This window comes from Excalfactoria chinensis, chromosome 1 (assembly GCF_039878825.1).
Source record: "Excalfactoria chinensis isolate bCotChi1 chromosome 1, bCotChi1.hap2, whole genome shotgun sequence".
Lineage (NCBI taxonomy): Eukaryota > Metazoa > Chordata > Aves > Galliformes > Phasianidae > Excalfactoria > Excalfactoria chinensis.
In genome coordinates, this window is record NC_092825.1 from 79,103,189 (window position 1) to 79,119,463 (window position 16,275).

General features: G+C 38.8%; 1 protein-coding gene across 1 annotated transcript in view; it reads left to right on the plus strand.

Annotated features, from left to right (window-relative positions):
• Positions 1-15,745, plus strand: part of CFAP44 (cilia and flagella associated protein 44) — a 42,467-nt gene extending 26,722 nt beyond the window's left edge. Inside the window, exons 21-36 of the mRNA XM_072336873.1 lie at positions 1,556-1,611; positions 2,038-2,200; positions 2,531-2,661; positions 3,555-3,748; positions 4,126-4,285; positions 4,856-5,033; positions 6,313-6,810; positions 7,229-7,432; positions 7,812-7,998; positions 8,961-9,071; positions 10,435-10,565; positions 11,671-11,787; positions 12,687-12,888; positions 13,452-13,612; positions 14,697-14,831; positions 15,370-15,745. Of these exons, the coding sequence (XP_072192974.1) occupies positions 1,556-1,611; positions 2,038-2,200; positions 2,531-2,661; positions 3,555-3,748; positions 4,126-4,285; positions 4,856-5,033; positions 6,313-6,810; positions 7,229-7,432; positions 7,812-7,998; positions 8,961-9,071; positions 10,435-10,565; positions 11,671-11,787; positions 12,687-12,888; positions 13,452-13,612; positions 14,697-14,831; positions 15,370-15,612 (2,871 nt within the window). The 3' untranslated portion in view covers positions 15,613-15,745. The remainder of the gene's footprint in view (positions 1-1,555; positions 1,612-2,037; positions 2,201-2,530; positions 2,662-3,554; positions 3,749-4,125; positions 4,286-4,855; positions 5,034-6,312; positions 6,811-7,228; positions 7,433-7,811; positions 7,999-8,960; positions 9,072-10,434; positions 10,566-11,670; positions 11,788-12,686; positions 12,889-13,451; positions 13,613-14,696; positions 14,832-15,369) is intronic.
• The last annotated feature ends 530 nt before the right edge of the window (positions 15,746-16,275 follow it).

Here is a 16,275-nt window from a genome sequence, read left to right on the forward strand (position 1 = left end):
GTGCTTGAAAATGCCAATTGTATATTTTCTCAATGCCTTTGGTGTCATTAATATACAGTTCACAAGTTGGACTTTTTTTAATTTGTGAAATAGCATAACATGATGATGATCTTGTTCCTCTTTCAGTCATTCACAGCATTAGCAGTAATAATTTTGCAGATGTCCAGTAGTCTCTGTGCAGCTGTTTACCCTTAGCGTGTTTGAAGACATAACACCGGAACTTGATAACAAGTATTCTCCTGATAATATGCAAAAAGAGAGACAAATCAGCAACCACACATTTTAAAAATCTCTTGAGTGCCTGAATGAAAGAAAACTAACTTGAAAGAAGCAATTAAAGCTGTTGAGTAAGGAATTGCTATCATATGCAATTAATTTTGTAATGATTATGCACTCAGTATACCTTAAAAATTTAAATATCAACATAAAACACATTAAACTTCTAAATATTTTTAATATAAGTCACTAACTACTTTCTGAAAGATTCTCAGTGAGGAGACAGAGAGGAAAATGGGATTTTAGTTATTTGGTTTAACTTGTTCATGCTAGTTGGAATTCTTGACCTGTATTAGAAGAATATGTAGCACTGCGAATAGACAAAAAAATTATTTTCTTAAACAAAGAGAATGGTTGTAACCTGTGGTCTCAGAGCCTTACCAGCCTCAGTTTTGCAAGTAGTAATTAATATGCAATTGTAAAGTATATGTATAGTTTTAGCATTCCGGATGTATAAGTAGCTCTATATAAAGGTCTTTATGGTTAATTGCCATTGTACAGGCTAGCAGCCTTGCTTAATGACCACCCTAATAGGGTTTTTCTCTTATCAAAGTAAATCTTCGTTAAGTATCTATTTGAGTTTTAAATCATGTGGAAGATTTGAAAAATTCCATCATAATTAGACTTAATGAGATTCCTAGAGAATCAAATATAAGTCCTCTGAAACTAATCAAGTTAAATTACAGACCAATTTAGAACCACTGTATTCACTGTAGAATGATAGGCCCCCCTCTTGTCTTAAAGCATGATTTCCTAAGGAAATGAGGCTTGTATGACTGCAGTGTCCATCTGTCATTCCTAACAGCTAATAATTGGGAACTCATTACACAGTGAGCAGAAGCAAACCAGATGAATTGCACTTGTAACTTAGAATTAGCCTGGGATAGGATGTCTCTTGTCAGTCTGGCAGTTAGCAGGGACAGGAGAATTATATATAATTGTGGGGTCTGTGCAGTGAAGAACCAAAAATGTTATGGGACAGTGAAGCTGGGACAAGCAGTGGTGTAAGGGTTAATGTTGATGGGAAGAATACAGGAATTATGTTCTGTTCCGAAGAATTCAGCTCCACTTGTTCTTTTCCAAGTGAACTAACTTTAAATTGTTTCTTGCTCTTGAAATGATACAACCTGATACTTAAGACTAGTATAGCAGTATTGATCCTGAAGATTTCTTTCGATTTTGTGAGAAGCAATGGGAATTCTATCTTAATGTTTGTAAATGCTTTATTGTCTGCTAAAGCTATTATTGTTTGTTTAAAGGCAAAACATGTTTATTTTAGAAGGGTCTGGAGAAGGAGAAGGCTGCTGAAGACATTGAGGATCCCAATGCTTGCAAGTAAGAGATGCTTGAATAATGATGAAAGAGATTTCTAAGCATTAGCAGCTCTTTCTTCAGATTGCATTTCTCTTTTTGGCTGTTAAGGGAGGAGTTGATCAAGCTCAATTTGTGTCATTTCCTCATTACTCATGAAGCTTTTTCAGGCTTTGCCTCTATTTCTTCTACTTTTCTGTGGAAATAATTCAAATATATTGCTCTGAGACTTATGTAACTTCAGATAACACAAGGTCAAGGCCAAAGCACTTATGGTGTTAGAAGCACGTTAGTATACAGTAAGTTGGCTTCTTTCTAAGTTACCTTCAGAGTTATTGAATTCCCTTGAAGTTTAAGGCTGCCAAGGAAATCTAAAAGGTTACATAAATTATAATCTTCCATTGAGAAATATTCCACTGAGATAATACCATATCCTTCTTACATTTTCAGCATTGAGGAAGTCAAGCAGAGAAGGGAGTATGAACGGATCATGAAAGAAGCTGAAGAAAAGAAAAGCAAGAAAAGAGAGGAGTTAATAGAACTAAGACAGGAGTTTCTTTTTCTCCTTCAAAAGAATCAGGAGTTGCCAAAGCACATGCAACTGCAAAGAGAGGTTCATTTGCACTTCATTAAATCATCTGCTTTTAGAGAAACCCTCTAAAATATTGATGCCTAATATGTTGGGGTTAAAGATGTCCAGTGCTATGGGCTAACAGAAGCAATTATATAATTTGCCAGGACTTCTGAATCACGGCTGATGATTCGTGCTATTTAAGAAGTGGGGGGTTGGGTGGAATTATGGCTTTCTGTGGAGACCTGAAAAGCTCTTGAAATAAAGGATTGTGTTAACGTTTATGAAACTCTTCACATCAGGGCAAAAATATTTGTTAGCAAAACCCAGCTTCCAGGGTAATGTGATGTTGGGTTTTCTGTGTTTCTACAGCAGTATGAGATGGACCGTAGGGTGTTTGAGGAGCTGAACAGGCAGACTGCACAAAGAATCCAATTAGTGGAAAAGGAACTGGCTTGGGAGCATGAGAAACACTTGATTGGACAGCAGAAATTACAGAATTGGTAAGCATGCTTTTTTCTACCTTTCCTTTTGACCTTGTCATGGCACTTATTGTGGCACGAAGTAGAATAATTTGGGTGTTTTGTTTTTTTTCCTTACATAGTCAAAATTTGTATTATTAATGATTCAGTCCTTATTTGACTTGAAAAATACACAAGAGTATATATTGGTATTTAGGTGTGCTTCCTTCTTTTGAATCCTTGGTCAAAATTCAGATACGCAAATCAAGGAAGTAGCTTAATTCTAATTTATCTCTGTATGAAGAAAAAGTCTTTACTGGGGGAGGCAAGAAGTTTGGGATTTTGACAGTAAGATGAGTAAGAATTAACAACTCTTATTGGAACTTTGAAGAGCAACCTATGAAATGAACCCTTGTTTTTTAAGAATGCTGCATGTCTGTCAGTGTCATTGCTAAAACATTGTTCTCTATACACTTTAAAGTTATAAGATTAGCTTCCTCAAAAGCACAAGTTTAAGTGAAAAAATCGTTGTTTAGTCTTCTAATGGCAGAAGATGGATTCATAACAATAAATGCACAATAGAAATAATACACAATGAAGATACCTTAGTCACACTTAGCATATGACTGGAAAAGAGATAAATGAATATAATTATTTTAACCACCCCTTAATGAAAGATGACAGTTACTCTCATGAAGAACCTGGTGATATTGGAAACACTGTTAATATATTTATTCTTGAGTATCTCTATTCCTAGATTGTATAAAAGTCAATAGATGATGTCACATGTCATTATGCTCTTACTGACTATATTTGTATGTATTTATATGTAGTAGTTGTATATGTAATAAGTAAACTGCATTACTCAAATCCTTCTGGTGAAGAAAAAATGTATCTATGGACATCATAGAGTTTTGTCTAATTTGACTTTTTAGGTTCCGAGACTCACTGGAATTTGACACTGTTGTTGTTCATGCTATCCAAAGCAATCATCAGATTTCCACCTATAGACTTGTAGCAATCTCTGAGAAGCTCTACAAAGATGAGGAACGTCCATCTTGGAGGAAAACAGTACTTAAACGGGCATGGAAAAAAGAGGAAAAGAAGGAGATAATCAAAGACAGAAAGCGTAAGCATAGGGTTAATTATGACCTTCTACAGATTAACAGTGATAAGTTTTTATATTTCTTTTCTTTTTCCTGAGTCCAAGCTAAATAAATGATAATTACTCTAGATACAGATATGGTATGGTTTTTAGTACCTACATACATCCAGTGTTTCTACATTGAAGTCAATGTCAGCAATTGGCTATCAACCCAGCGGAAAGAACTTGACTAAGAGTCATCTCAGAGAACCTGAATATGTTCAGAACATCCACTGCAGTGGAACTATCTTGATCAACACCAACCTAATAAAAGGAGCTGCGCCAGGAGATGTCTGGTAGTTTAGATTATACTGTGTTACATGATATTTACATCTTCACATGATTATTTTTTCCTTCAAAAGCTAGAATTGTCAAGGAGGAAGCTGATGAGCTGAAGTCAAAGGTCCGAAAGCCAACAACAATTTTTATAGAAAGGAAACGTGAGCAAATCAAAAAAATTGTTGAGAAATCTGACAAGGAAAAAGCTAAGATAATGAAGAGGAAGGAGGAGTGGAAAAAACTGTGAGTCTTTAACTGGACTCTGAGTTCTTTTAGTTCTTCTTCTTGTCAGGTGATCTTGTTTACCTGTTATACAGCACTAATATGTCTTTACCCAGTTTCTTATGTTCCTGATGGATGTAATTAAAATACACAAGCCTTTTTATACCTCAGAGTGTCAAGAGACAATTAAAACCTTTCAGTTATTTTCCATGGTTCTGAAACATTCAAAAATTTGAGTTCAGCTAGGTACATGCATCTTCAGATAGGGCTCAAGAGGTCTAAATCAATCATGACCTAGTGAAATGTGAACTATTAGTCAGCCTCCTCAGTTAACCTTTCTGTCATCACATATACCACATGCTGCAACAGCTGTGGGTTAAGTTAGTTGCACTTCAAGGCTGCTAGTAGAGAATGGAATCCATGTAAAGTCAGAGCACAAAGCTTTTAAGGTTATTCAGGGTTTGATAACCTTGGATCAGATATTCTGTACTGCACACCAAGAGTCTTGAAGACAGAAAACATACAGATGCACTAAACAGGGCCATTCTGTACCTTCTGTCTTAAAACTGAGCTTTGCTTTATACCTACCAGATATGAAAGCAAGCCTAGTGATGACTATGAGGATCCTAGAAATGTTCAGGCCATCAAAGAAGTGCAGGAAAATACGGGGTGTTACAAGCTGAAAACTGCCACTGATTACAGAGTCCCTCAGGACAAGTACATGAACACTGAAAAGAAGACAATGCAGCTTGCATCCCTGGAAATGCTGGTATGTGAACTGTTTCACTGATATGGGTATGTTCTCCTTTTCACAGGAGAGAGGATAGTTTACTAGTCACTGAATCAATCCAGAATAACACTCAGCTAGCTTTTTTTAAGCAAAGAAGTTACCTTTTCCAGTTATTTCAGCAGGAACATGTATTCTTTAATTCTTAAAAGTCACACTATCTAGTGACTGATACGCTTTTCTTACAGCACTAAATGTTGTAAGCTAAATAATTCATATCATGGAATATTTTCACAAAAACAGGGATGTGAGCAGGAGCAGGTCTTTTTTTGGATAATGTCTTCACATTGCACTTACGCAGTCTATCACTGCTTCTAATTAAGAACTAAATATTAGAATCTTCCTGGGAAATGGTATTTTGGAGCCACCTTCCTGTAACAGGACTCCTACAGCTATTAATGTCTTTTAACCACAGAAGCCCCACACCCTCTGATGTTGTGCAGTATCATTATTGCTTTTCTTGGGACTTCTACTGCCCTCTTCTACTCATAAGGACTGATTTACATTTTAGTGTGGTGACAGTGTTACTGGATATCATAGAATGTCTTGGGTTGAAAAGGACCACAATGATCATCTAGTTTCAACCCCCTGACCAGATATCCAGGTGATTGAAATCCCCCAACAGAACAAGAGTCTGGGAGCACAATATTCTAGAACCTACATTCACAGAGGACTACGTCACTTCCTTCATAAACATTGTGAAGAAGTTACATAAGAGAATTGCATTGTTGTAATGATGGTGCCAGAAGTCTAGATTTCTGTACAGTCATTCATTTGTTAGAGTGGACAATAAAGGTCTTAAATGCAGTTCCTTTGTCTTGGTATATAATTTGTACAACACATCTGTAAAGAGAGTCATGTATCAAAGCTGAGATGTTCTCTGTATTACACAGCCCCAATTGCTAATCTTCTAACACCCACAACTGATTTTCGAAGCCTCTGACTGCTTCCTGTGCTATTTCAACATCCCATGTAAAGGAATGAATGATCAAGTCAGGAGAGACAGGGGAAGCCTTATTTCTACTCTTTTGCTTTTTCTGTATAGAAGAGTTAGGGAGGTGGTTTTGAAGATTTTAAAACCAGACATTTTTCAAGGTGCTCTTTTAAAAACACTAATTTGTGGGGGTGGTACAGAAAAGAAAGCTTGTATGAAAAGAGGGAAAGTCAGAATGACAAGCCTCTTATCTACTACTTGTTTTGGGCAAGGCCATGTATTATGTGTCACTGGGGAAATCCTACTAAAATTGTTTTTCCTTTGCAGATCTATAGGAAGAAGGTGACGATGAACAAACAGATTATGTCACTGCGGGACTTGAAGGTTTCTTCTATTGAAGAAATCAAGCGTTTATTGCAAGAATTGAAATCAGTGCAGGCAGCGTTAGATTTATCAGAATGTCTCCCTCTTCCCCCAATTCCTCAGTTACACCCAGATGAAGTTCCAGAAAAAAGATTTGAGTATGACCGTGACATCCTACTGAAATTCAAAGAGGAGCAGGCAGCCAAGGCAAAGCTTCCAGAACAGTCAGAAGAGTCTCCCTCATCTGGTGCATTTAGACGTAGTTTTAAGTCTTCCTTTAAAGAAACTGGCTCTCTACAACAGACTGCAAGCTCACACACAATAAGAAGACCATCGTCTGAGGTCATAGAGCAGCAGAAGATTCTTGTAATTGAGAAAGCAGAGCAAACAGAAATGGAACTGGAAATTTTAAAGAGGGAGAAGATAAAAAACTTATACTTGCAGGAGACATTAATTAACAAGGTAGAACTTTTTTTTTTTGTTCAAAATGAAAGAAAATCTCAATCAGAAATAAAACCCCTTAAAATCCCTTTCTTCTCTCTTGGGACTGCAGCTACAAAATAAATTAATAAATAAATAAAGTAAAATGTAAGAAATTATTTCAAAAGCGATAAATAGGAAAAGTAAAGTATCACTGCAACTTTTCCCTGCTGTTGAGTAACACAAGTAGTGTTGACCCTCTGGTCTCAAAAATGATTTTAAACCTACTAGGGTCATGGGAGAGCTTCCTTAAAGGGCACATCTATGTGCATAAGGCATAGCATGAGCAAGGTGACTTAACAGAGAGAAATTATCCCTTCTGCTTCTTTCTCTAGCTTTACATGTTTAGCTCCAATCCTAACAGCTTCCCTGATACTCATTTGCATCTCTTATGCTCCAGATCAATGCACTGGTAACCAACTTTGATGCTGAACTTCGCTTTCTGCGGCACAAGAAACTGCAGCTAGATGTGCAGATGAAATATGCTGACCTGAGCTACATCACTTGGTTTCAAGAGATGCTTATCCTGAAGAATGCTGAGAAAAATGAGAACCTTCTCCAGAGCAATGTTAACACCCTCCAGAGTGAGCAGGAGGCCATGCAAGTATGTAGACTATGTATCTTTGGAATGAATAGTACTGATGATGAGTGACCTAAACCAAAGAGAAGACAAAATAAATGAGAGCTTCTCTTTGCTTCCTTTCTGCACTTCTAGTGATACATTTTGGAAAACAAGAAACTCTCAATCAAAAACCACGATGGTAGTTTTTAACTTTGCATAGTTAATCTTTTCACAGTCTTCATGATGTAGGATCAGAGACAAATCATATTCATTAAGAAGATTCTTCTAAGCTTTGCTTGACTGGAGCGTGGGTTCAAAGAGTGATAAGTGTAGCATCTCCAGATCTTCACTGATACGTCCTATCTAGACTGTAGTTAAAAGTTCATGCATTTTGACTAAAGAAGGGCTTTTTGTTGTTTAGTCAAAACTGAACAGCTGCCTTGCACAGATGGAGGATAAAAAGTCTGAGATTGTGAAACTTCAGGAATGTGAGAAAGCTCTTTATGCCAGCTTCCAGGCATCCCTCGGAGAAAACAATCAATTTGCCCATTTTCTGACCAAGGTTCTGAAGAAAAAAGTCAACTGCTTGAAAAAAAAAGTAGAAACAGGTTAGAGATAACTGTTCTTGACTTTTGGATTGTTTCCACATACTTCATGCAGTAAAATAAATGTGCCTCCTTCTATCTGGGGCCCTGGGTACATGCAATGCTAAACACAGTTCAAAACACCAAATTGGTTAGACTTACCCAAGTTCTGCTTTTGTACCAACCCATGTTCTATGGGAGCCATCCTGAATGATGACAACAGTAATTCAGTCTCTAACATTTGGTCTGATCACAGCTCCTACAGTGTACTTCCTATATATCAATACTGAGGATTGATAATTAGTATGAAGAAGTGGCAAAACTTTAAATAGCTATTTCCTATGCTGAACCAATAGGAGCTAAGGAAAAATGATTAATCTGCCACATACATGACATTTTCTCTTTAATCTGTCCATTGACAAATGAGAGATCATAGACCTAATCTGCAATAATCTTTTAGTCACACGACTAAACAAATTATGAAAGGATTTAATTTATCTCCGTGACCAGGTTTTAATCTGTAAAGGCTAAGCGGTCTAACTGAGCTAGAATGTTTGCCTTGGCATTTACTTTCACCTGGGACATGACTACCAAAAAGCACAGACAACAGTCATGCTTTTGTGACAGTTTTGGGCTTCTGTGTATTTTGCTTGGTTGTTTAATCTCCATAGTAGAATGATAAACCTACAAGGTTTAAATTCCAAATACTTGACACACATACTGAGAAGAAAAATCATAGAAGAAAGTCCCCAAAATATGCATATGATTTTAGTGTATTTGGCACTACAACATAATTCCATGCCTTTTTTTGTTTTAATTTCTGTGAAATTATCAACGCAATAGGTAAAAGGTGCCTGAATCTGCGTGTTACTGAGGTGCTCTTGTGAGGATTACTGGGGATGTGTTCACTAGCACAGTAGCATAATGCACTGCTAGTGAATTTGGGGGCTATCCTGCAAGTCAGCAGTACTGTCCTTTTCTTCCAGATGAAAAAGATGAGAGTGAAGAGGAGAGTGATGAAGAGTCCAGCTTGGAGAGTGAAGAAGAAGTTTCTGGATCTGAAGATGAAATCTTTGACATCTCTGTTTGCCCAGAGAGTACCTAAGCCTTTATTTCCTTGGGTTGACTACTTGTTCAGCTTTAAAGCAATGCTGTGTTTTTAAAAAGGATTTTTTTTTCTTGTTATTCTCTTCACATTAATGCCATTAAGGGCCAGAATGTTCGCAGTCCTGGCTGCAGCATTTCTCCCCAAGAAATCTCAGTGAAGATAAGGAAAACACTGGTGGTAAAGGGTGCCATAATTAACAAGTTTGGAAAAATAAAACTTAACTAAGTGCTAAGACTTAATTGTTCTGCATAAAGACTCATTTGCCACTTCACGGCTGTTTTCTGGGGAGAAGATGCTCCTCATAGGACCAGAGCTGGAGTGAGGCTGTAGTTGCTGTCTGGAAACCTCCTGCCAAGCCTAGCTGGACCCGTGTTCGGGGAAGTTATGTGGGGACCCTACTGCGGTGTTGAATTAAGCTCTTTATTACCACCTTGTGGATTTCTGTAGGAATTGCCTGTTGCTAGGCTTCTCTCTATCAGAAAAAGTAATAGCATTGCTTTGCAAAATTCTCTCGACTCCTTCATTCATACAGCGAAGGAAAGCAATCTCTTTTTTTACTTTTTAAGGTCTTTAGTGACCATTCAACAACACTGCTTTATTTTCAGTTCAAATTTACCAGCAGGTTACCAAATCTTATTTTTTTTTATATTGAATTTTTATTAACTCGTTGCCCATCTCTTTTCAGTGCATTTTCAGGAGTGTAGCGTTTTTTACTTCTTATTGAAAAGAAGTCCCAATTACTCATTTAATGGGGAAATGTCACGTTGCGTTACCCTCTTCATATTTGTGTCTTTAAGTGCAGTTCTTTGCCTTTTCCAGACTTTTTTTTATAGGAACTGATTTGTGTTTTGTGTTGATAATGTTGAATTGCTTGGTATGACAGGTACCACTGCACCAGCTAGAATTCTGCAGGTCCTATGAACCACAGTTTTCTTTACAAGTAGAGCTAGATCCCCACAAGCAGATCACTACAGCAAGTCCATCATTTATAGCTAAAGATACTATAAACGTATGCTATATGTTCATGTAACTAAAGATTGTATTTTAACGTATTCATTACCAGGACTAATTCAGTTATAAAAGCTAACTTTTGCTTTAATACTGGCTTTGATACATTAAGTTTTACTTTTGGAAACAAAGTGTCTTGATTGAATAGAAAGAAAAAACATCCATCCAAGACGTTGGCTCCTCAACAAGGGAGCTTGGTCCACAGGGCTTATGCTTGAGAAAGCTCTAAGGAACCAAGAGCATTATAGAGAATGCAGGCTGCACAGCCAGGGAAGCTACTAACTCAAGCTTGAATGGTACAGTTATAACAAAACTAAGCTATCTTCTGATCCTTTCCTTTTCAGACTGTGATAAGGCACTCTTCCAAAACACCATCCAGCTCCGGGAAAAGCGGTTAGACATTAGGGAAGCTTTAATGAGGGAGAAGAAAGTTGCTGCTAAACTCAGAAAGGAATACAATGTCTTATTTGAAAAGGTATTGTAGTGCTTTGTTCTTGACAGGCATCATCTGGCTCCAGTACAATGAAAATGTGCTATTGATTTTGTCTAAGACATAAAAACACAGTCCGAACCTTTTAAGAGGCCTCTGTCTGGGGAGAGATCTCCATGATTCACACAGGAAGGAGGCAGCTCGCTACGGGTCGCCTGTCCTCCTGAAGAAGGCAAATCAAGTTGGTCTGACCTTGACTGCTATGGGATTGAACCTAAGTTTTAGATCCCTTACCTAACAGAAGTCAGACTCTGTGATTCAGGTGGCACGCCTGGTGTAGCCTGGCCTCCATCCTGTGTACATGTGATGGGGATGGAGAATGTAAAGGGCCATCCTAACACAAATGCTTGCTAGAATACATGCATAAAAATGCATCTATCTGTTTCTTTTGCTTTTAGTTATATTCTTCTGCTCTTTGTCATAGTAATTATTGAATAAACTCACTTGGTGCAAATTTTCCTTTCAGCTTTTATGAGGTCCTGCATTCGTCAAGACATTTGATTTATATTAAATTAAAAATATCTTAATTTAAAGGGCTTTCTGGGATAGAGAAAGAGTTCTGCCAAAATGCCATTATGCAAGGCTTGCTTTTATTGTGTCTCAAAAATGTCCCATCAAATAAGCTTAACTTACAACGCTTTTTTGTTGAGCTTTTAAAGGCTTTCCTAAGTGCCAGCTGCCACATATTCACCCTGGGGTCTGACATTTGATTCCGAATTGTTTCTCATGCAGAATCACTTTTCCAGGCATAAAACAATAAAAAATATCTTGCAGACACTGCTGATCTAGAAGTGTTCTGTCTGTACATTAAACAAAGCAGCTGTCTCTTAATACATAAGTAGCTTCACGAGGAAGAAAATATTTATGAATGTACCTGCATACAGTATTCGAGTGTAGAATTCTGTTTGAATACAGAGATGAACCTCATGTTAACCTGTGAAATTCATCCACCATAATCTGTACAAAAAAGGAGCATTTTTTTTTTCCATGCTTCTTTTCCTTGAGATCAAGGACTCTAACACAGAATCCTGTTGTTTGCATACTTGAATGCTATAGGATTTTTGTCTGTCCACAATTTGTCTCTCTGCAGGCAAAATCAATAGAATCCAGTCTGAACAATGCAGAGAAAGAGCTGGACATCTTTCAGTGGAGAAAGCAGCAGAAGCTGAATGATTTATATGTAGTTGTGCCTTTGAAACTCCATCAGGTAATTCAAGATTTTCTGTGTTTATCAGTTTTACTTTTGGTAGGTGCAAATGGCCCATATATATCTACGTGTTACTGGCTTTTGAGGCCTTTGATTTCCTGATTCACTATTGTGTCCTTGGAGTGACAGTGCCATTAATTGAACTTCATATTTCCTCTGTGTTTGTTTTCCTGCATATAAGGACAGGTAGAGTCAGTGCACTGATGAAATGTGTGTAGCCTTCAAGTGTTTTGCAGGTTTGGAATGGAATATTCCTTCAGGTCCATGCCTATTAATAATCTCTTGAGAAAAACTAGAAACAAAACAACAACAACAAAAACCCCAACACAATAGAAACAAGCAAACAAAAAAACAACAACTATTGAAAGTAATGTGGGTTTCACCCAATTCAAGAATGCTGGATTGCATGCAATGCATTCATCTATGCAGCTGTTATCCCAGAGATGATAAGCAGAAAATGGAGAGGGAAAACTCCAGACAATGCTGTAATTTCCTCTGGGTTGAATCTTGTCCTCAGAGAGAGAGTGTAGGCCTCTGCCTGTTGTTTCTCATATGCTTGAGGCAAGCTCAGCATCTCTATCCTTTGTTTTATTCACTCCCATTAAAATGTTCATAAGAAAGACAGAAGAGTCCCAGACACTCAAAGGAGTCCCCCACTCCATTTTTGTTCTCAGTGTTATAAAAAGGTAAACAGCTTCATGCATAGGAAGCCCTCATAGCTCTAAGTAGTCTTTGAGCTCTGCTGTGCGATAGTGATTCCCTGGCCCCAAACATGAGAGCTGTGTCCGTGCTATTACCTCATTCATTGGTTTTCAAACTCTCACCCATTTTTTTATCCAGAACTGTCAACAGCATCCTAAACAAGTCAAGTCAACTCTGCTTATGGTTGTTTCTGGCAGGTGGAGTATTTCTTTAATGGGGAGATACCCAGGGACTGCTCCCAAGCTGTGGTGTTTACCAACCAGTCCCTAGGGTATCTGCAGAAGAGAATTGTGGACCTACATCAAGAAAACATAAAGCAGAAAGAGATCTATAAGGAGGCCCAGAAGCAATATAAGCAGCTTGTCCAGGACAAGAAGGAGATGGAGATAACTATTAAACGTGAGTAACAGACTTCATACAGCACAGGTTTCTAGTTTCTTACTGGGTATAAATCAGCAGATCTGTCTTTACTCTCACCCAAATGTCACAGCTGGTTACTGCAGAAAAGGTGTCTCAAGTGGGCTGTTTGGGTGAAGTACTGGTAGTTGTCCAGCACTGTAGAATCACTAGGCTGTGATAAATAAGTTTTAAATGCATTTTCTTCTTCATGTAACATAAGAAGAATTAAAAAGCTCTCTATTCAAAACATTTACATTCCCAAGAACCAGACCCAGAGATGTCCAGGTGTCTACAACCCTTGAACCTCCTCTGCCAGCCTGCTGAGGCTTTGGTGTGGGGATGGCTCACTGGGATAGGATGAATGTGGTTTAGTCATAGCCCAGGCATGGTCACAGGCAAGAACAAATGGCAGTATTCAGTTGTGAGCTCTATATGAATTCATGTGAATTATTTATCATGTATCATATATGACAAAGCTCGGGCAAAAAGCTGGGGGTACGGAACAAATTCTTACTAACCCATGAAAACTAGTTCTGCCACTTGTGCCATGCCTCTCCTTTTAGGTCTGGAAGAGAAATGCAGGCAGCTGATGATGCTGAAGTTTGGCCGTGAGGTTGATTTTGAAGCAGTTCAAGCACGCTCTGTTAACGTACGCTTGGAAGAGCTGGAATTGCAAATAATAGAGAAAGAATATGAGCACTCCCTGGAAATCAAAGAGTGTGCGGTAAGGTACAGGAATGGGAGGAGGGTGTATGTACGGATATGTTCTATTAAGGCTTCATTTGCCTGGGGCCGAATAGCTACACTAAAGTTTGTCAACATATTTATTTTTGTTTGTTTGTTTCACCTGTCACCAACAGACCCAAATGTCCAACTCCCATGTCCCATCACGATTTCTACCTTTGCTCAGCTGCTGCTTCTGGAGGTAGCTGAGGGCATCTTTATTTTTAAACAGGCTTTTTTCTGTTCCAGTCCCTATGTGAGGTTCTCCCAGAGTGCTTTCCTTCAGATTTCAGCTGGCAGTCAGTACCTACTGCCTGCTCCCATCATATTTGTTGATGAATTATTTGAGTACAATGCATCCCTGGCTGATGCCTGGGGCACTAGACTGTGCAGTATAAGAAGTGCATGTCCTCCTGGGATACCTAAGGCTCAGCTGCTATAGTGCAGGCAAGCAGCTGTCCCAAGCTGTCCTTACAGAATGCTGCTCCTTTCTGTCTCTTTAAAGATATGTAGACAGAAAAATTAGAAAGCAAGAGTATCCCAGAGGAGCCAGAAAATCTCTCTATGAGTGAGTATAATGCCTAATTTTAATTTGCTTGACTAATATTTCACCCCCACCCCTCCTAAAAGGTTTTGTGATTTCTCCTTCTTCCTGTTAATGTCAGTTGTCAACATGTTTTGGGCTTACTGTCTGCTGTGGAAAATGCTCAGCTCCTTAGAAATACCAGTCTGGTATCCTTCAGCACACGGTACGTCTGGATATGTTGCAGGGTTTGCATAACGAACTCCAGAAAGTAGGTTTGTTTTGTAAGGAGCTGTGCTGTCCATTCCTATGCGTGTTTGCACAGCGTATGAAAGCAGGATGTCCAGATCTGCAGTTCTTTCTTGTCTTGTGTTTGTAACTATGCAAACAACACCTGTCTTCCTCCTGGACTTGGGTATGTGAGGTACATTTCAACTACTTGCGTGCAGGACTGGTTTGTTGTATCCCTCTCTTCTGTGACACATATTCAGCCCAGCCCTTGTTCCCCATTTCACCCTTCTTATCCTCGCTCATCGTAGTTGAACTTTTTGTTTCTTTCTAGGGAAGAGTCTTAGACTTAGAACAGAAGCTAATGATGCTGACAAAAGAAAACACCATGAAGACGCGGCAGCTGAGCCAGTTCTGCCTTGAAAAGCAGCAACTTGAAAATAAGCTGGATTCACTGAAGGATAATCCGGTAAATCTCGTAGCTACTGTACTACATGCAGGTTTGGGACTGTTTGAAAGTGGAAAGGGGTTCATCCAGCCCTTACCATATCCCTGGTCAAATACCCTGCTCTGCAGCCGGCCAGCCATTCAGGCTGATATTGCCGCTCCAGTTCTGCTCCAGAGAGGAAGGTGGATGAACAGTTCCTGAAGCAGGCCGTACTTTAACTTCTCTGTTAATTTCTTAGCTGCTTTCTAATACTGAAGCAAAGTCGTCCTATTTCTAATTAGAAAATGTTTTGCAGAAAGTCAAAATTAGTCCTTTGGTGTATGGAAACAGACAGATGAGTTGTTTTCTTTCTCTTTATTAGGGAACAAGGCAGCCATTGGTAACAGACTGAGCCAAAGATAAAGGTCTCTCACTCTGTCTTCCAAGTCGTTCTGACTGAGGAGTGGAGCAGTCAATATGTCCCACTTCTTGGAATGCTTCACTTTCCCAGATGAAATAAGTTTCCCCCATGAATTCTTGCATTTTTTTTTATAGGAGCAATTTTTTTCTCCTCTTACAGGGAGTAGAATTTCAGGGCCCCCGATCTGCTGATATGAAAGAGAAGGCCAGGATGGAATCACAGCTGAAACGTTTGGCTCATGACGAAGCCATCCTAAGAGAAGAAATCAAACTTCTAAGCAGAAAAGACGGACATTTAATTAAGCAACTCAGTCTCCTAAACAGGAACAGTCGGTTTCTACAACCTTCATCACCACAGAACTCGGAGGCACCAGATGAAACATTCCCTGTTCTTAAACCATGAATGGTAACTAGCAGTTCAGGTATCCTGTAAAAGTAGACCTTGAACTACAGCAATAGTAATACTTGTGAGTGTGAAATGTATTGTTTTGATTACAAATGGATTTCATTATAAAGGATTAAATTTCTTTCCTCTATCCAAATCTGGCTGCAGTGGTGGACAGGGAATTTAAAAGTGCAATTGCAACCAGTAAATGCTGTTGTCGGTCCATTGCAGAGCTTTGCACTGGAGAGATGCTGTGTGTGTGTATGTATGCGCTCACACCTTTTCTTAGCTCTCAGTACAAAATGGCATTTGAAGGCTGGAAATGAGAATGTTTCATGTGGACAGTTCTATCTGTAGCATCCAGGTTCAGTAGTTGGTAAAGGACATCTGTTTTAAGGGTGCTTGTTGAACATTCCCACTGCAATGGCAGCTGTCTCCTAACAGAGTTAGGAATATTGTAACAAGAGATGGGAAGCACTGTGTTTGGGGAAAGCAAGGGGCCCTTTTTCCTCAGGGTCTACAATGCTAGAAGGGTACGGCACCAGCGAGAGGCTTGACCCTGCTCTGTGGAGGTGGGAAACTGCACTCCAGTGCAGGATGTCCCATTTATTTAGAACAAGAAGACTACAGCAAATGTAAAGTCAGCCTGTAATTTCACGGACTTGCGTGTGTTATAGAGTA